The 19,710-nt window shown below is 48.3% G+C and overlaps 1 protein-coding gene and 1 long non-coding RNA gene across 5 annotated transcripts in view; one reads left to right on the top strand and one right to left on the bottom strand.

Annotated features, from left to right (window-relative positions):
* Nucleotides 1–6,153, bottom strand: part of LOC116741823 — a 30,593-nt gene extending 24,440 nt beyond the window's left edge. For both annotated transcript variants that reach the window (XR_004346276.1, XR_004346277.1), the window contains exons 1-2: nucleotides 6,005–6,153; nucleotides 3,713–3,853 (exon numbers count right to left, since the gene is read on the bottom strand). This is a non-coding gene — a long non-coding RNA (uncharacterized LOC116741823). The remainder of the gene's footprint in view (nucleotides 1–3,712; nucleotides 3,854–6,004) is intronic.
* A 153-nt stretch (nucleotides 6,154–6,306) lies between these two features.
* The window catches only part of ABCB10 (ATP binding cassette subfamily B member 10), a 32,428-nt gene continuing 19,024 nt past the window's right edge, over nucleotides 6,307–19,710 (top strand). The window contains exons 1-4 of one of the 3 annotated variants that reach the window (XM_032608266.1): nucleotides 6,307–6,444; nucleotides 14,128–14,328; nucleotides 15,105–15,307; nucleotides 19,047–19,181. In XM_032608266.1, the coding sequence (XP_032464157.1) occupies nucleotides 14,166–14,328; nucleotides 15,105–15,307; nucleotides 19,047–19,181 (501 nt within the window). In that variant the 5' untranslated portion in view covers nucleotides 6,307–6,444; nucleotides 14,128–14,165. Of the gene's footprint in view, nucleotides 6,957–14,127; nucleotides 14,329–15,104; nucleotides 15,308–19,046; nucleotides 19,182–19,710 lie in introns of all 3 variants that reach the window. The other 2 variants (XM_032608265.1, XM_032608263.1) reach the window with 2 other exon arrangements.

The following is a 19,710-nucleotide window of genomic DNA, read 5'->3' as shown; positions in this document are numbered from 1 at the left end:
CCTAGGCAACTAATACAGACTAAAATCTTTAGTTCATACTTTTCTTTTCTGTGCTGCTCCATGGTTGCCTTACTTTGTGTGTTACTTTGGAGAAGTCTGAAGTCTGTCTAGTTCTCTTGCCCTTGCTAGTTATTTAACCCTTTGGCCTGGAGGCTTTGAGAATTTTTTTTATTATTATTTTTTTTCTGCAGTATGCGGGCCTCTCACTGTTGTGGCCTCTCCCATTGCGGAGCACAGGCTCCAGACGCGCAGGCTCAGCGGCCATGCCATGGCTCACGGGCCCAGCCGCTCCTAGGCATATGGGATCTTCCCGGACCGGGGCACGAACCCGCGTCCCCTGCATCGGCAGGCAGACTCTCAACCACTGCGCCACCAGGGAAGCCCAAGAATTTTTTCTGTATCTTTAAGGTCTAATCTACCACAATGTCTCAGAATTGACCATTCTCCATTAATTTTCTCAAGTGGCTGCGGGTTCTTTATCTATTTTTATAGACAATGATGGAGATTGTTTTTTTATTTTTATTTATTTATTTATTTATTTATGGCCACACTGCATGGCTTGCGGGATCTCAGTTCCTCAACCAGGGACTGAACCCTGGCCACGGCAGTGAAAGCACCAAATCCTAACCACCAGACCACCAGGGAACTCCCCCATATTTTGCTTTTAGGTAATCTTTTGCTATTTTAAAAATTTTCTTCTTCCTTTTTTTTCTTATCTTTGTTTTCTTAGTCAATAGTTTTAACTGATTTTTGAATAATGGTGAAAAATCCAAGTTACAGGACACTTACCCTTATACCCCATTCACTTCTCCCCAGAGGCAACCACTGTTACTTGTGTATCCTTCCAAATATATTCTATGAATATATGAATATTAGTGTATTTATATTTTTTGTCAGTGTATTTATATGTATATATTTTTACACAAATACACTATATTATACATGCAGCCCTGCACCTTGCTATTTTCATTGTACATCTAGGGTATGGTTCCAAACTGGTGCATGTAGAGCTGCCTCATTTTTTTGAAGACTGCATGGTCTTCCATTGCATGAATGTACCTCAATTTATTTAACTAATGCCCTAATGCTGGACTGTAATTTACAGTCTTGCTATTATAAACAATACTGTAATAAATATTTGGTACATATTTATCATTCCACACATGTGGGAGTATATATATAGCCTAAATTCCTAGAAGTGACACGCCTATTAGAATGGCTAAAATCCAAAACACTGACTAAAATCCAAAACACCAAATGCTGACGAGGATGTGGAGCAACAGGAACTCCCATTCATTGCTGGTGGGAACGCAAAATATACAGACACTTTGGAAGGAAGTTTGGCAGTTTCTTACAAAACTAAGATCCAACAGTGGTGCTCCTTTGTGTTTACCCAAAGGAGTTGAAAACTTACATCCACACAGAAAACTGCCCACAGATGTTTATAGCAGCTTTATTCATAATTGTCAAAATTAGGAAGCAACCAAGATGTCCTTCACTAGGTGAATAGATTAATAAACTGTGGTACATCCAGGCAATGGAATATTAGTCAATAATAAAAAGAAATGAACTATCAAGCCATGAAAAGTCATGGAGGAAACTTAAATGTATATTATAAGTGAAAGAAGATAAACTGAAATGCTACATGCTGTATGATTCCAACTATATTATATGGAATTCTGGAAAAGGCAAAACTATGGAGACAGTAAAAAGATCAGTGGTTGTAGGGGGTTGGAGGGAGGGAGGGATGAATAGGCAAAGCACAGGGGATTTTCAGAGCACTGAAAATACTCTCTATGATACTGTTACGGTGGATACATGTCATTATACACCTGTTAAAATCCATAGCATGTACAGCAGCAAGAGCAAACCCTAATGTTTGCTATGGACTCTGGGTGATGATGATGCATCAACGTAGGTTCATCCATTGTAACAAATGTCCCGTCTGGTGGGGGTGTGGTGGTTAGGGGGCTGTGCTGTGTGTAGGAAAAAGGGGTCCATGGGAACTCTCTGTACTTTCCACTCAATTTTGCTGTGAACATAAAACTGCTCCAGGAAAATAAAAGTCTATTTTTTTAAATCCTGGGGGCATCTGCAGGATCAAAGGATATATGCATTTAAATTTTTAATAGATATAAGAGCTTTCCAGAACTACTGTGGCAATTTACATCAGCCTTTCCTATTTTTATACCTCACTCTCATCAATACAATATAGTTGAACTTTTTGATCGTCACTAAATTGTTAAAGGAATAGGGTATCTGCTTGTCATTTTAATTTTCGTGTCTCATTATAAATTAGATAGAGCACCTTTTTTTTCTTTTTTTTAATATGTCTGAGCCATTTGAATTTCCTTTTGGGTGAAGTGCCTGTTCATTTTCTTTGCCCATTTTTCTATTAGGTCTGAACCTAATTTTATAGTTAGAAATCTACAAATTGGAATGGGAACAATGGTTTTAAGATCTTATATTTTGGATCGAAAAATACAGTTATCACATACCCTGCAGTCAACCTTGCATCTTTAAGCATGAGGTGAAACTAGAACTGAATGAGAAAAGTAATAGGGTATGGGTACTTTTTCTGTATATCTGGGTACAACCTCAGCCTCTTAACATAAGAAAAAATGCCATACCTAAATGTTATAAAGAGCATAGAATCAGGTGCACCGTCTAGTTTCATTTATGCTGTCTTTTGTGGAACAGTCCCGAGCTACATTTCATTAGATCATGCAAGGTTCTTTGTGTAGCCTGAAATCTGGACAGCTGCTGAACATACTTTTTGGTAAAATAAAGTTAAGCATTGTACCAGATGTGATCTGCAAATTGACTATTTAGCCTGAATAAGGACTTCCCTGGTGGCGCAGTGGCTAGGACTCTGTTCTCCCAGTGCGGGGGGGCCCGGGTTCCATCCATTGTCAGGGAACTAGATCCCACATGCATGCCGCAACTAAGAGTTTGCATGCCACAACTAAGGAGCCCACGTGCCACAACTAAGACCCAGTGCAACCAAATAAATAAATAGATAAATATTTTTTAAAAATAAATAAATAAAGTAGCCTGAATAACTCAGTTGCTTTTTTGGCCAAACATAGTAAGTGGACAAATAGTGAGCATGTGTTGCAGTATCAGATGAGATACTGACCTTTGTACTACTTTCCCAGAGCTACCTTAATAAAACAAAAACAAACCGGGTGTTAAAACAAATTTATTGTCTCATGGCTCTAGAGGGTAGAATTCTGAAATCAAGGTTTTGGAGGGCCACGCTCCCTTTGAAACCTGTAGGGAATCCCTCCTTGCCTGTTGGCAGTTTCTGGTGATTTGTTGGCCATCTTTGGTGTTCCTTGGCTTGCAGCTGTATAACTGCCATCTCTGCCTTTGTCATCATGTGGCATTTTCCCCGTGTGTCTCTGTCTTCACATGGCCACCTTCTTACAAGGACACCCTACTCCATCTCCAAAATGACCTCATCTGAACTGTATCTGCAATAACTCTATTTCCAAGTAAGATCCCATTCTGAAGTACTGGGGTTTAGGATTTCAACATACCTTTTTTGGAGGGACACAATTTAACCCATAACAACCTTTCTCTAGAATCTTTTGGGAGAAGGTGAGAGAGACAAGGTAAAAGCCAAAGAGGCTGACACCTTCTACATACATTGCATTAGCCTGCCTGAGCCATATCGGCATTTGCTGTAAGCACAGGGTGGATGACTTACCAAAAGCTTAATTTCAGAGGAACTTACAAAGCACTTCTGCCCCACGTGGATCCTAGTCCTTTCGTTTGTGATTCACTGAACTGCATGCTCCACCTTCAGCCATCACCCTGCCACTCTGTCCCTGACAGGATGAGCTGCAAGCTGCAAAGAAAAAGAAATGAACTAAGAAGGGTCAAATGATCCCCCATTAGATCACAGATCAGACTGCAGGCCGGGGAGACTTCTGTCTGCTTCCCGTGCTATTGTGCTCTGAGGGGGGCCCCCCTCCTGTTGTCCACCTTGTCGCCCTTTGAGAGCGACAAGGACCCACACGTGGAGCTGTTCCTGAAGTAGTCTCAACTGATCTCAAGTTTCAGCCAAAAGACATCCTTTTTGAATTCGACACCTATTGGCCGCCTAACCTATTAAGTATCTATTCACCAAGGGCCAGATTTTACTACTTGGTTCAGTCACCCCTCTGCAGAGAGCCCTTTCTGTCTCGCTGTGGGTAGCATCTGAACTTCTGCTTGTTGTCTCAGAATTAATGTGCAGCCTTTCCTTGCTTTCCTGAGGAATTTTGTACTACTAATCCACTCACATCTAAGTGGTTTTATTCCTTCTTTCCCAAACTCACCTTAGAGCATTTCTTGCCCTTTTCAGTGGCCAAGGAATTTCATCCTGACTTCTAAAAAGGCAGTGAGAAGTTATCCTTATTTTAAAATGGGAATACACACACATACACACATACACATATATATAAAATTGCCAATATATATTGAATATATATATTTAGAGCAGGCCATAGTTTTTTTTTTTTTTTTGGTGTGATGACTATATAAGTCCAGATGAGCCTTCAGCCAATTATTATTCCCTGCTCCATTCCCCCATTGTATTTTTTTTAAAGAGCCATGGACGTTTTCTTTAGATTCTTTGCTAGTAAATAAAAAAATTCTTGCCTTGAATATCATATGATAGCTGGGTGGGGTTTTTTTTTTTTTTTTAAGCATGACAGTTTTGTCAGGGATAATTTTCATATTATCAGCTGACTGTTAGAAATGCAAGCAACACAGAGAGTTTTGGTTTTTTCATCAGCTACACTTGAGGTATTTTTCTTTTGACTCCAGGCCCCAGAGATTGCTGGTTGAAAAGGCCTGGCAGACTTCATTCCAGGGAAGGCAGAAAGCAAAGGCCTGCCTTCCCCAGCGATCAGCAGCAGCAGTTTTCTGGAAAGTAGGAAACAGAAAAGAAGAGGAAGATTAGATTTGAGTTAAAATTGTCACTTTCTCTCCAACTGGGAAGGTCATTCTCTGACATGACGTGGGGTATGAGGCACTGTATCTCTCTTGTTTGCAGAAGTCACCTAACAAAATCTTTCCCAGTAGGACATACCTACTCATAAATCAGCAGTGTCAGCTTCAATCACAGCTTGCATTCTAGAATGCAGACACCAGGGAGAGGCTGACCTAAGGTAACCTGGGAGGACTCCATGACCCCCTGGCTCTCAGAGGTTGGAATTTAGAGGATGGCATGCTTCCTGCTGTCTTCACAGGGGCATTTAGAGTGCGATTTAATCCCGCATTATCTTTCCATTATGGGTACTTCTCCTCAAAAGTCCTACAGTCCTTATCTACCAGGGCCCCAAGTAGGGGGCGGTAAGTGAGGCACTCTCCTAGGGGCAAAATTTAGGGGAACCCTAAATAGCCCCAGTAATCAAGATCAACGGTATTTTAACGCAAAAAAAAATTAAACAAACAAATTGGCAAACAAAGCCTATAACTGCTTGATTTTGGAAATAAAGCTTCCAGGGCTGGGATCAAGGTGAGGAGAGAGAGGTGGGCTCGTACAAGTGCGGGGGCAGATCCTGCATTTGATATTTTGATATATTGTTCATTATGGGGTTTTTTGCATTAATTTTGGCCTTTAAAATTTTTTTAACTAAAATACTTATCTTGATTATTGACTTTTTTTTTCGAATCCATAAATACTGCAACTGAGGCAATTGCCTCTCACTGGCCTCACCCGAGTCCCGGCCTTTAAAATACTGACGAGTCAACAAAAAGCTATCCACCTTCCCGAACCACGACTCTTAGATAAGGACCAGGCTCCGGGGTACAGACACCCTGCCGTGAAGTCTCCGCGTCCCAGTGGGTTTAGACCCTCCCCTCCTCCTTTCCGCGCTCGGGTATTAAAACACTGCGCGTTCTGCCCGGCCTTACTCGGAGCGGCCGGCGCGCCCGGGCCACGTCCGCTCCCGCACGTCTGTCCACGTTATGAGATGACCCCTTCCTTCTCAGAGACCCAAGTTTCACTCACCGCCAAGCCCGTCCCGCACACCGGTCCCCAGGCCCGCGCACTGCCGCAGCGCGCTGTCCGCCCGCCTCTTTCAGGCGCCGGGCCCGTGTGATCGCGCCTGCGCGCTCCGCCGTGCGCGGGCGTGAGAAAGGGCCCGCGCCGCTCCCAGGTTCTTCCGGAGGGGCAGAGGAGGGCGAAACTGCTCCCCGCGCGGCAGTGCGCAGGCGTAGCGGCGCGCGGCGCTTTCTTCCGCCTCAGCCACCGCGGCTCCGGCGGCGCGCCAGTCGCTGGGCTGCCCGGTGGGGGGCGCTGCGGGCCGGGGCGCCCGGGGGTGGTCGGGGCCGGGCTCGCCGCCTCGGGGCGGGGCCGCGCGGGCCGGGATGGGGCGGGCGTCGGGGCGGTGGTCCAAGCCGGCGAGCGGCGGCGGCGAGCACAGGAGAGGCTGCGGACCGAGGCGCAAGGTTTGGACACGGCGCCATGCGCGGCCCCCCGGCCTGGCCGCTGCGGCTGCTCCTGAGGCGGGGCCCAGCCGCCCGCGCCCCCGGGACCCGGCCGCCGCCGACGCTCCTGGCGCCGGCGCGGCTTGGGGACTCGGGGCCATCGCTCCTCGAGGGTGGCGAAGCCGCGCGAGCCCCGCGGTGCCGGGCGGGACGCTGCCCGGGCGGGGGTCCCGGCAGCCCCGCGGGCGGCGCGGGCCTGGCGCGGCTCCTGGCGCTGTGGACGCGGCCCTCCGGGCCCTCCAGGTGCGGGGCGCTCGCCGGGCCCGGCGTCCCCCGGCTCCCGCGCGCCGCGCTCCCCGGTGGCCCAGCGGCGGTCGCGCGGGCCGGGGGCGAGGCTTGGCTGCGCGAGCCGCCTTTGCCTGCGGCCGCGGCGACCCCCGGACACGACCCGCTGCAGCGGCCCGTGGCTGCCGGGCGCTCGGAGGCCCAGAAGCTCCTAAGGCTGGCGCAGCCCGAGCGCCGGAGGCTGGCAGGTAGGGCCCCGTCCCTCCCCTCGGTCACCGCGACCTTACACACGCGAGGTCCGGGGCCGCCGAGAGGGTCACTGCGGTGGCGGCAGGGGGACCCGGGGCCACTGGAAACGGTGCGGAGGACGGGGTGCCTCTACCTGGGCGTCCCCACCTGGAGCGCGGACAGAGCGCGCCTGCTGTAGCGGTGTGGAGCCGGCAGGCCCGCCGGGAATCTGCTCCCAGAGCTAATGTTTGTTTTCTTATCTTGGTATATATTATACAAATGGGGCAGCATCTCAGTGTTGCAGTTTTCGGGTCTGTTCCATTTTTACTTTGCTGGCGTTCTCAGAATGACCTGGGTTTTTTCCCCGTATCTTTGTAAAATTAATCCTAGCCCCAAATAAACCAGTGTTGTCATATGTGCGTGCTTCAGGCAAGTTTATTAAGCAGCCAACAATATTTTTATTCTGTGAAGCAAAGCAGTGTAAAGTTTTCAGGTTTTTCCCCTGCTTTTGTCTCCTGGGTGGTAGGCAGGAAGTTACTAAGTTCTTATCAGAAGAGTCAACACTGGTCGTGATCAGTGATCTGTAAACTCCAGAAGTGTTGAGAAACTGTGACTCATAACCCAACTAAATCATAATTAAGTAATTTTTAAAAAGAAATCAAAAGGAATATTTTTAGGGCTTCCCTGGTGGCGCAGTGGTTGAGAGTCCGCCTGCCGATGTAGGGGACACGGATTCGTGCCCCGGTCCGGGAAGATCCCACGTGCCGCGGAGCGGCTGGGCCCGTGAGCCATGGCCGCTGAGCCTGCGCGTCCAGAGCCTGTGCTCCGCAACGCGAGAGGCCACAACAGTGAGAGGCCCGCGTACCGCAAAAAAAAAAGAATATCTTTAGAAACAAAATCCAGATAAACAGATTTTTGTATAGCTTGTCATTTTAGCCATAAATGGAGAAATGTTTAAATGCAAGGGCCTTGTAAGATCTCAAAGGTTTTGAGACTTCTCCAAGTCTTCGTTTCTTTAATAAATATTGAGTCTCATTGTGTGCTAGGCCCTTGGGTTCCACTGATGAGCAGGAAGAAGCATGGTTCCCGCTCCTGCTGGGGCTTGCAGCTTAGTGGGGGAGAAACATTGATGAAAAGATATGTGACTGGAGATAAAACTGCACATGTGATGAGGGCTTGCAAAGAGGGCTTGTGAGGTTCTTAGGCTTGAAAGAGGAGAGAATCCCACCTTTTTTTGTTACAAGTCCATTGCTTTAGGAAGGATAGTCCTAGAGAGCTATTTGTGATGTAGGGCGGGTTGGTGCCGTGGAGGAGGGCAGTAGAGTGGGAAGATTTATACCTCTCACTGACTGTTATAGTTTAGGGGGCTTCTTGGTATTACTGAGGTATAAAGAGAACTATCTCATCGCTCAGTTGGTTGTGCGTGTATTTTTATGGAAATAAAGTTTTTTTCCTTTTTCCTCTTTTAAAAGAAAATTTTGAGGCTAGGAGCTCTCACTGGCCTGTGAGCTGCTTGGGAAAGGGGCTTTGTCTGCCTCATCTTTCTGTGTCTAGTCCTTAGCCTGTGTGTGTGTGTGTGTGTGTGTGTGTGTGTGTGTGTGTGTGTACTTTTAAATCAAGAGGCCAAAAGCAGCTGAGTTGAAGAGAAGGAATTCCAATGTTAATTTGTTAATTTTTAGGAAAAGGAATACAAAAATCCTTTTTCAAAAATTCCGCTGTACGTTTGAATAACAGTGTTTTCATCTGTGTTCAGTAGTTTGGTGAGCATGCTGCCTGAACTGTGTGACCAGAAAACTTTGGTCTTAAGTGATTTGTGTCGGAAACTTTAAAAACAGGGTCCATCATTTGAAATGTTTATAGGTATCTGCTGAGAACAGTCATTTCCATTTCTCTTCTAAAGGAACCACAGTCCTCGATGCTCTCCGCGGCCCCTCCTCCCTGTGTCTCACTTTATGTAGGAACTTGCAGATATCTTCCAACAGCTGTGGCCTACAAGGTTGCTCTGCAGTCTTTTTTCATTGATAATTCTTCGTCTTATCACCTTGGTCACAGGAGTCTTAAAAGATGGAGGAGCTCACTGCGGAGCCCCTGTGGGCTGATGGGATAAGAGGTAACTGGTCAGAGCCGTCCTGCTGGGCCTGGCAGATAGAAGCGGCTGCTGGGGCTCCCAGGGAGTTAGAGGCAGGCTGCGCCGTGCGTGGGGTTAGGAGTTGGGAGGGGCGGCCGTGAGATGCCGATGGAGGGTCTCTGTGCGGCGGGCCCGGTGCAGGGGAGCTTGTCTTGCTCACGCTTTGCAGGCAGGCCCCTGGTCAGATGTGGCAGGTGCATGTCCAGCCCTCCACCCCAGAGTGTTCACTTAAACACGGATAAGGGCCTGTGTGGTTTGAGAAGAGGACAGGTCTCAGAACCTGATGCCTGCCAGGAGCTTTTGCTGCATTTGTAGTTACATTTTATGGAGATAGACCGTGACGTGACCAAAATGAACAGAGTGGTGAAACCAGTGGGTGCGGTAAGCAAGGAGAGGGCGAAGCATGTTTCCTGCAGCCCAAGTTGGGACAGAGGGTCTGACAAGGACAGCACTGGTGGGACAGTGAGGCTGAGCCTCCGCAATGGAGACTGCTCCAGAAAGCCCTACGGAAGTACCATGTTGCAGAGAAAACATGAACATTCTGTATCTGTGCTGCGAAATGTGCTAGTCAGAGGTGATTCAAGACGGAAATACACACCAGATTTTGAAAGGACTTAGTATGGAAAAAAAATTGTGAACTTTCTTTACTTTTTGATGTTCATCGCATGTTGATTAATATTTTGGATATATTGGATCCAAATATACAAATAAAATACAGCATTAAAATTAATTTTACCAGTTTCTTTGAAATGTGGCAGCTGGAAGATTTTAAGTTCTGTGGACAGGAGCACCCGATGCTCTGGCCTTGCCCAGACCTTTGTTCTCCAGGTCACTCCACGAGCCCGCGAGGCTTCCTCACCGTCCTCTTCCTGCTGGCTGTCAGCCCCCTTCACCTCCTGCCCTGGCCAGCTTAGCTAGATGCCAGGCTAGCTCAGCCTCCAGCCTGCACCGGGCCTCTACTCCTTTGTTCCCTGTAGACACAGAAAGCTCCTTTCCTCCTCTGTCCCACCCGTCAGAGAGTGGAGCTGCTGGCAGGGACACAGGTCATTCCTGACGCCTTGCGGTGACAGCTGAAATATAGATAATAGCGGATACTTACTGTTTACTAGGTACTGGGCACTGGGCCAGAGGCTTTACGTGTGTGTGTGTGTGTGTGTGTGTGTGTGTGTGTGTGTGTGTAATTTCTCCTCACAACATTTCTGTGAGGGAGGGGTTCTTTTTATTGCTATTTGACGGATGAAGAAACTGAGGCACAGAGAGTTTGAGTGACCCACTCAAGGTGAAACAGCTAGATGGCAGAGGTAGGGCACTGACCCTGTCAGTCCCAACTTCAGAACTGACCTTCCCAACATGCTTCCCAAATCTGAAATTCTCAGGTCCTGTAGAATCTAGTTCTTAAAAATATCTGCAGTCCTTGTCACCGTCCGTATCCCCTCTGCCCCTCCCCGTTTCACCCCAGTTCCCCTCTCGCCTGGATCAGGGGAGCCTCAGGTCCTTTCTTTTCACTCTGCTGCCAGAGTGGATCATGTAAAAGGCAAATCTGACTGTCTCACTCCCCAGCCCGAGGCCCTTTTAGGCCTGCCTTGCTGCAGAGTCCCAGTTCTACTTTTGAACCCGGAGCCTAGTATGCCTCCACTTTATTTCTCAGTACTTCTCTGCACCAGAGTCTCTGTTCCAGCTTTATCCTGCAGCCTTCCTGCTCCCTGGCTGCCCTCACCCCCAGGCGAGGCCCCTGCTGTGTTCTTGGCTTGGAATGTGAGAAGATGGAGAAGACAAGCTTTGTCTCAGAATGTGGTTCTTCAGTGTATGAACTGGGTGACCTTGGGCAAGCTCCCTCACCTCTCTGTGCTTGAGTTTCCTCTCTGGAAACAAAAATGAGGGTGATAAAAGCATTGTTGGAGAGAGTGCGTATCAAATGCTTCAGAGAGTGGTGGGTGGTTGGTGCCTTAGTACTTGAGTGACATGGGGGTAGCTGCACCTGCCCAGCACAGTGAGCAGACGAGTCATTAAAAGATCTGTCCCGTATCCAGTGGTGATAGACATGCTTGAGAGCCTCCTCCGCCCCCCAGACCTGTCCATCCAGGAGCTGTCTACCGGCCACAGCCCTTCTCCCAACAGCCTCTGTTTCAGGTTTTCCATCCCCTTTCTTTTGGAGGAGATTTCTCTTATTCTTTGAACGCTGTGATGCAGTAGAATGAGGGTAACGGAAAGATACTTGAAGATACCTGTCAAGAGACAGATGACAGTTGCTTGGGACCCGTCAAGCAAGGATAGGAACAAGCAAGATGTTTAACCATGGAGAAAAGGTGGAGAAGAGTTTCTAGAAGGATTATGGTATACTTGGCTTGTCAGGTTTGGGGAGGAATCAGAGATGATAGTTGTGGCGCAAATCTACATGATTCATGAATGTCCGAGATGGTGCTATGTAGTAAAACCTTAATTAACAGGAATCCAGCTAACCCAACGCTGAAAAAAAAAATTTAACTTTTGTATACATTCAACTTGTAGAAGAAAGAGGCAAATGGCAATAAGACAAGCTGTCAATCGTTCTTTGTTTTTGTTTTTTTAATTAAAAGGAAAGAGGGGAGATCCTGGAACGAATTTTGATTCAGCCCAATTCCTTTCTCTTTGTAATCATTATCATTACTGTGTAAGAACTAGTGTGTGTTCATGATATACAGGTTCTTATTTTGGAGTTGTAACTTTGAGTTTGAAAACTAGAGGCAGGAGGGAGAGATGGACCTTGATGGCACTCTGCATACAGTACACTTACTGAAGTATTTGCCAAAGGGAAGAAACAGACCAGAGAAGCTGGCTGGTGATGACAGATGAAACAGGCCTTTCGGGTTAACCCCCGGCTCGCCAGGCCACTGCTTTCTGGAGCAGCCCGTTTGCCACGACCGTGCCCTGCAGAACCCGAGCTACACTTGCCTCCTACACCCTTCGGGCTTCCAGTCCCTCTGAGCACTGTCATCAGGAACACGGCGATTTGAAACAAGACCCCGGGTCTTAAAGCAGAAGGAAATGGCCCTTGGCTAGGTTCACGTTATGCAGTTCGGTTGTGATAAAAGGGGTTTTCAGCTAGTCACATGGGCTTTCTGGCTCTGGTAAAGGAGTCATTGCCACACACGGACTTCCTGAGCCACCAGATCTTAAGATTCTCTTTAGGCTGTTGTCGAACTCTGATAACGCTTTCATGCCTCCTTTGCCAAAGTTCAGTTTATTTGTTCATTCATCCAACAAATATTTATTGAGCTTTTCCTACATACCTGTCCCTGTAGGCAGTGGGGATACAACAGTGAACAAAACAGACAGAAATCTTTTATGCTACTGGAGAGAGACAGTAGACAAGTGAAGCGTTGGGAAGTGCTGGGAGGAGAATGGAGGGCGAGGCTGCTGTGTTTGGGTCTGTATTAACAGATAGGACTGCAGAGCAGGCCTCCTTGAGGGGAGGCCATTAGAAGACCCCCAGGAGGGGAGAGAGTGTGTGCAATGTTCCCAACTTAAGTCAGGCTCACATTCCTCCTAGAGCTCTGTTTGCCAACTGAACAACCGGTTCACACTGAGTTCGTTCTCTACTCTTTTTATTAAGGTTTCGTGAAAGTAAAGCCTTTCACTGAAGTGTGAGCATTCGGCAAGACACAGATAGAGAAGCTGTTCGCAGGGTGTTGGCAGCGCCCATTCCCCAGGGCTCAACCCACATTGATTCTCCAGTGATGGAGCTAGCTGGGCCCCAAGCGGGACCAAACTCAGAAGGTGCACAGTGGGACGTGCCCTGCCCCAGTCACTCGATGCCACTCTTCAGAAGGAACCTCTGTTACTTGTTTCTTGTTACTCTCCTGGAGATATTCTGTGCACTCATGAACTTGAAAATCAACAAGCAAAAAAGTGCCACAGATGTTAACATCTGTGTCCTGGGCTTTTTCACTAACAGTGTATCTTGGTGGATGGCTTCATGTCACTTCGTATAGACTCACCTCGTTCTTTTTAACGACTGCATAATATTTATAAAATAAATGCTCCATAATTGATTTAACTTTTCTCCATTAATGAACGTTTAGGATATTTTGAATCTTTTGCTGGGATAAGCAATGTCATAATGAACACCCTTGAGTGTACATTTTTTGCATACACATATGGGAGTGTATCTGTAAGTTAGAATCTTAGAGGTAGAATTGGTGGATGAAAGGGAATGTGCATTTATGTTTTGACTGATAAGATCACATCGCTCTGCCATTGCAACTGTACCAGTTTGCACACCCACTAACAGTGTAAATGCTTCTTTTCCCACAGCTTTACCAATACCATGCTGTCAAACTCTTTGATCTTTGCCAGTCATTAGATGAAAGTGTAGTAGTGTAAATTTGCATTCCTCTTGTTAGGAATGTTGTTACCTGATACATGTTGTTCCTAATTGGATTTTCTCGATATTTTCTTTTCTGAAAAGATACTGTGCCCTGTGTCTTTTTTGTTTTTAAGGCGTGTGAACAGTTGTGTTCTTACATGTTTTATTATCATGCTCATACTCTGGTACTTTATTTCCCAGAGCAATAATATTAAGAAGGAACGTATCACATGTGTAATGGCTGCCCGTAACTGCTTTCCAAAGGTTCGAGTGTTTTGAAATATTAGACATAATCAAGAGCTTCACCTGCATAGTTTGATCTTCAAGCTAAGATACAGTTAGATGCCAGGAAATAACCGTGTGTAGCACGAATGTAGGAAAATATCACCTCGGGAGGGAGGCCGGAACGGACTTTGGTGGTTAGCTGTCAGTTACTCCTGGGGAAGAAGAGAGCAGCAGACCAGGGTAAAGCAAAAGCCGTCTTGTCTGGGTACTTGGGGACGATCAGTGCCCTTACAGTCATCCTGCCTGATCTGGCCCCAGAAACTACTCGGTTCTTCCCTGTAGTCAGGGGTCCAGGAGCTAAAGGGAGGAGACTCCCAGCATCTGAGAGCATCACACGCTCTGAAAAGTTTATTCGGGAAAAAGCGTGATGAACTCAGCACCCTGCCCCTTGGCCGAGGCACCGATGAACCGGAGAGTTGCTTGTGTTTTGCAGCTGCAGTTGGGTTTCTGACGGTGTCCAGTGTCATCACCATGTCCGCCCCCTTCTTCCTGGGGAAGATAATCGACGTCATTTACACAAACCCCTCTGCGGACTACAGCTCCAGCCTGACCCGCCTCTCCCTGGCGCTCGGCGGCGTGTTCCTGTGCGGCGCCGCGGCCAACGCCGTCCGCGTCTACCTCATGCAGACGTCAGGTGCCACGACCCACCTCCTGGGCCACATGGGGTGGGGGTTGGGGGGGCGGATCTCGTGGGTTCCCTGTGCTCCGGCCCCCATGTTGTCCTCTCTTCCTCCACCGCGTGGGGGGCAGGGCCAACACTGGGCTGGGGATTGTTGTAGATCATGTGCTCTGTGCTCAACCTGCCTCTCCCGTGAATTGGAGCGCAGTCGCCTGTGTGCCTTCCGGGCGGTTTGAGTGAGGCGGCCGCAGAAGCCGGGACGTGCCCCGCGCTGTGCCGCCCCTGCAGGCGGAGCCGGCTGATAGTGGTCGGTGTCAACTGTGAGGCCTGCTTGTTAGTAGGCGGTGACACCACAGTGACGCTAGAGCCCGGGACACCCGACTCCGAGTCGGTTGCTGGCCATTTAGCTGATGAAATACTCTGTAGATAAGTAACCAGTTCTTGCCATTCGAAGTTAAATCCAGGAAAGGATTGCGAAGGAGAAGCAAAATTAAGCTTTTGAGAAGTTAAGGTTGTAAAACTTCTCTGTAAGTTATACTTTACGAAAGTCTCTTGGTCACATTCCGTTTACCGCTGTATCCTGTCCTCGGCATCCTCGGGCTGTGGGCACCGAGAGGAGATCGGTGCTGGTCGCCAGCACGTGCCGTTCAGTGCGCCCGGGCTCCCACCGCACCCGAGCCGGTGCAGACAGGCCTCCGGGGCTGCGGCTCAGAAGAGGCGCCAACCTCGGGCCGCGCGGCTGCGTGTTAGCGGCTGAGCCCAAGCCGACGCCACTGCTCTTTGCCTTGCAGGTCAGCGCATCGTGAATAGGTTGAGAGCTTCGCTCTTTTCCTCGGTTCTGAAGCAGGAGGTCGCTTTCTTTGACAAGACGCGCACCGGAGAGCTGATCAACCGCCTGTCCTCGGACGCGGCCCTGCTGGGGCGGTCGGTGACCGAGAACCTCTCGGACGGGCTCAGGGCCGGAGCCCAGGCTTCCATTGGCGTTGGCATGATGGTATGTCGGCCCGGCTGACGGGGCGCCCTGCGGCTGGGGCTCGGCCCGCGCCCTCTTCTCAGGCATGAGGTGCGCTCCGTTGAGCTGTTCTCATCGCTGTCGCAGAGGCCGCGGGGACCTGGAGCATCTGCTTCCTTGGTGGCACCTGCGCCTTCACTTCTCTGCCATGAATTCCTGTCTGGAGAACGGACCGTTGGCATTTAGAAAAACTTACCTTGTTGCCTGGGTTTTCCGAGAACGTGTGAAAGTGGTGGGAGGGCCCTCAGGTCCTGAGCGTGGGTCAGAGGAGGGGTGTCAGTTCCTTCCCCAAAGGCAGGAAGCTGCCACTGCCGTCTGGATGGGACGGAGGCATCGTTTCCTCTCCTCCTCCTATCAGGAGCAGGTCCCCTCCTGCACGCAGGCAGCTCTGCCCTCCCTTAGGGAAGCCCGCTCCACCCAGGCCCGTGTCCCTTCCTTAGCTGGGGGCTTGAGCCCAGCTCCCTTCTTCACACCAGTGGTCTCTTCAGACCTGCGTGGCTGCCCAGTAGGAATGTAGTGCAGGCCACGTGTGCCAGTGTACATTTTCTGGTAGCCACGTTTTAAAAAGCAAAAAGAGGGAATTACCTGGCGGTCCAGTGGTTAAGACTCGGCGCTTTCACTGCTGTGGGCCCGGGTTCAATCCCTGGTCAGGGAACTGGTACTAAAATCTCACAAGCTGCGTGGTGTGGCCAAAAAAAATTAAAAAAAAAAAAAAAGTGAAAAGAAAGGTGAGATGAGATTAATCTTAATAATTTTACTTAATATAAACATTATCAATTCAACATGTGTTTAATATAAAAATTGTTAGATATTTCAAATTATTTTTTCATATTAAGATTTCAAAATATAGTGTTTTCTTTTATAAATTTATTTATTTTGGGGTCTTAGTTGCTTAGTGCAGGTAGTTGTGGCGAGCGGGGGCTACTCTTTGTTGCGGTGCACGGGCTTCTCATGGCGGTGGCTTCTCTTGTTGCAGAGCATGGGCTCTAGACGCGCGGGCTTCAGTAGTTGTGGCTCGCGGGCTCAGCAGTTGTGGCTCGCAGGCTCTAGAGCGCAGGCTCAGTAGTTGTGGCACACGGGCTTAGCTGCTCCACGGCATGTGGGATCTTCCCCGGACCAGGGCTCAGACCCTTGTCCCCTGCATTGGCAGGCGGATTCTTAACCACTGCGCCACCAGGGAAGCCCCCAAAATATAGTGTGTATTTTATACTTACGGAACATCTAAATCTGGATGCTAAATTTTCATTGGGAATACCTGATCTGTATTTAGATTTCATAAAATTTGTGGTTGAAAAAGTATATTAACATACCCAAATTCCCAGACATTCTTAAAACTTTACCAATAACTAAATAGAAATGGAGTATCAGTTTTTAAATTTAAATTTTAATTAAAACTAAATAAAATGTAAGATTTAGTTCCCCAGCACACTGGCCACATTTCAGGTGCTCAGTAGCTGTGAGAGGCTGTCTGTCATCTTAGCACAGTTCTAGACCCCTAGAATGAGGACGGTGACTGATCTTTTCTCACAGGTGGGAAAGCTTGGGTTTCTGTCCTGTGTCCCACAGGGCATTCAGTCCAGAGCAGAGGGATATGTTGAGCCTGTAAGATATGACATACAGAATGGAAGACAGCTTTGAAATCTTATGTATGCCCAGCCAAGAGAGAAGCAAAACTCTGGGAGAAGGGCCCTCCTGAACTAAAGCACCATTTCCAGATATTAATAGTCCAGGGTTCAGGAAGAGCTGGGAACCTCTTTTTGTAGCAGGTGAAGAGAGTCCCAGTGTAGGGCAGGTGGCTCATCAGAGGGAGGGAGCCTTAGTACCTTGAGCTGCATAGCAAAGTACCACATCTGGGGGCTCAAACAACAGAAGTTTATTTCCCATGGTTCTGGAGTCTGGGAATCCCAGATCAAGGTGCTGACAACGTAGGTTCATTCTGAGGCCTCTTCTCTTGGCTTGTGGGCAGCCATGCTCTCGCTGTGAGCTTCATTCACAAGGCCTTTCCTCTGTGCCTGTGGGGAGAGAGCTGACTCGCTGGTGTCTCCTCTCTTAAGGACCCGAATCCTATCAGATCAGGGCCCCCGCCCTTATAACCTCATTTTACCTTAACTCCTTCCTTAGAGGCTCCATCTCCAAGTCCAGCCCCATAGGGGCTAAAGGCATATGAATTTTGGGGGGACACAAACACTCAGCTCATAGCAGGGCCTCATAAGGGGGCATCCCCTGGGACCTGTGTGCTTTGTTTCTCATGGGCTCCCTGGACCCGACTATGGTAAGCCTGCTCCCAAGAACCTAGTGATGTCTGTACCATACTGCCAGTTTGGTAATTTACGTTCGGGGGTCTCCCTCCCACCATTAAGATGTGTGTCCTGATACTCCAGCGCTCCTTGTATGACAGCACCCTGCGATATCCTTCAGAAGGTTATTTCTAAGCGTGGAACCGGAGCACAGGGAGGGAGGGTTCTGAGCCCGTCCCCAGGGCCTGGGGGGCACCAAGGGATGCTCCTGCCCCCCGTGCAGAGGGCTTGCTTGGGCTGTGCTGAGACCTGCCTGGGTGCCTCGCTGCCCCTGCATGTGTCCTGTGGCCACTGCCATCCCAGCGTCTGCTTGTCTGCTCAGGGTGGGTCGTCCCATGGATCAAGGTGCTGAGCTCATTGCTGCCTCGGGGCCTCTGTGTACTTGCTCTTCCAAGACCACATGACCCTGTGGTCTCTCTCTCTCTCTCTCTCTCTCTCTCTCTCTCTCTCTCTCTCTCTCTCTCTCTCTCCTGTTTGCTCTCCGACTCTCACCTTTGCTGTCCCCTTGGATGAAGCTCCACGTGGGTCAGTTATATCCCAGGTGCCTAGAATAGTGTTCACTGCATGACAGCATTAGGCAACCAATGAGTAAATAAGTGAATGATTGCATGCTTCGTCCTTTACTTTACATTTCAGTCTGCAGCTTTTCCTCAGCATTTTAGGAGAGCCTTGTACTGATGATACTGTTTTATAATTAATAATTTGTCGAAGAGATGCTAGTACCATTTAAAATACAATCACCTAATTGCAGGCTTGGCTACGGGAAAACCCCACTGTGTTACTTCCCCTTCGAGCAACTCCAGTTGTTAGGAGACTCCGCCTTTTGTTGAGTCTAGATCCATCCGACTGCGATTCTAGTCCTCTGAGCCGCGGAAACAGCTCTAACTTGGTTGTTACACCCCCTGCCAAGTCCTCTTTCAACTCTGTCATATGGTGTGGGTATTTTTGGTCTTGCTGCCGCCTGAGTCATTTCAGTGAGATACTGCTCAGGTTGTTGAGAGCCCTTGATCTGGACCTGAATGCAGAACTCCTGGTGTGATCTGGCCAGCGTGGAGCAGAAGGCGGCCTCCTTCCTCTGCTCACATCCTGCCGCCCTTCTCTGTCGGTGAACAGCGTGGCCTGATTTACGCAGCACTGGTCCTGCGTTGTGCCAGTAGTGGTGCAGCAGTGGAGGGTAAAAGAGCCCCACCCTTGCTTCAGCAGCTCTCTGTCGGTCACTCCTGTGTGGCAGGCTGAATATTCATGGGGCTTTGTGAAGATTGAAAATGTTTGAAAAGTTCTACCAAAACTGGACATACGATTTTGAGACAGCACCTTTGAGCCTGCCTGTTAATTTCAACACACACACACACACTTAGAGCGGGCAGTGAGAATGTCTTGCTACTCTGTGTAACACAATACCTTTTGGCTTTTGTTTTTGACAGTTTTTTGTCTCCCCTAATCTGGCCACTTTTGTTTTGAGTGTGGTGCCTCCAATATCCGTCCTTGCTGTGCTTTATGGCCGATACCTACGGAAACTGACCAAAGTCACTCAGGACTCCCTGGCACAAGCCACTCAGGTAAAGGCCCCTCCCTGGTGTGGTCTCCACTTGAATGAACTCAGAGCCAGGGTATCGGTGGGCAGACCCTAAGGGATGTGCTGAAGCTTTTCAAAAGAGTACTTCCTTTTCCTTACATTAGCCCCCCGGATCTTAGCAACACAAAGTACTCTGCCTTCTAGACTAGATTAGTACCCACACCTCAGCGTTGGGCCCACTTGACTGTACATTGTGTGAACTTCTTACTGTCACTATTTCTTATAGGACGAAAAAGCTAATTATATTCTGAAAATAGTTTCTGATGATACTCTGTCCTTCATTAATTAATAAAGGTAGCTTTGTAATGCTATCCAGTATTGTCTTTTTTAAAAATTAAAAATAACTTATATTTTCATGTCACAAAACCATGCATATTTTGAAACTAAAATTTTGAGAATATAAAGAGAAAAAATAACATGCATAATTCTAGCTCTCAGAATGAATGTTATTAACATTTTGGAGTCTATCCTTTTCATCTGTCTTTTGCACTATGTAAAATATATTTCTTTAT

Source organism: Phocoena sinus, chromosome 16, assembly GCF_008692025.1.
Source record: "Phocoena sinus isolate mPhoSin1 chromosome 16, mPhoSin1.pri, whole genome shotgun sequence".
NCBI classification, from domain to species: Eukaryota; Metazoa; Chordata; class Mammalia; order Artiodactyla; family Phocoenidae; genus Phocoena; species Phocoena sinus.
The sequence above is the reverse complement of the archived record's forward strand: the minus strand, read 5'-3'. Positions and strand labels throughout refer to the sequence as shown.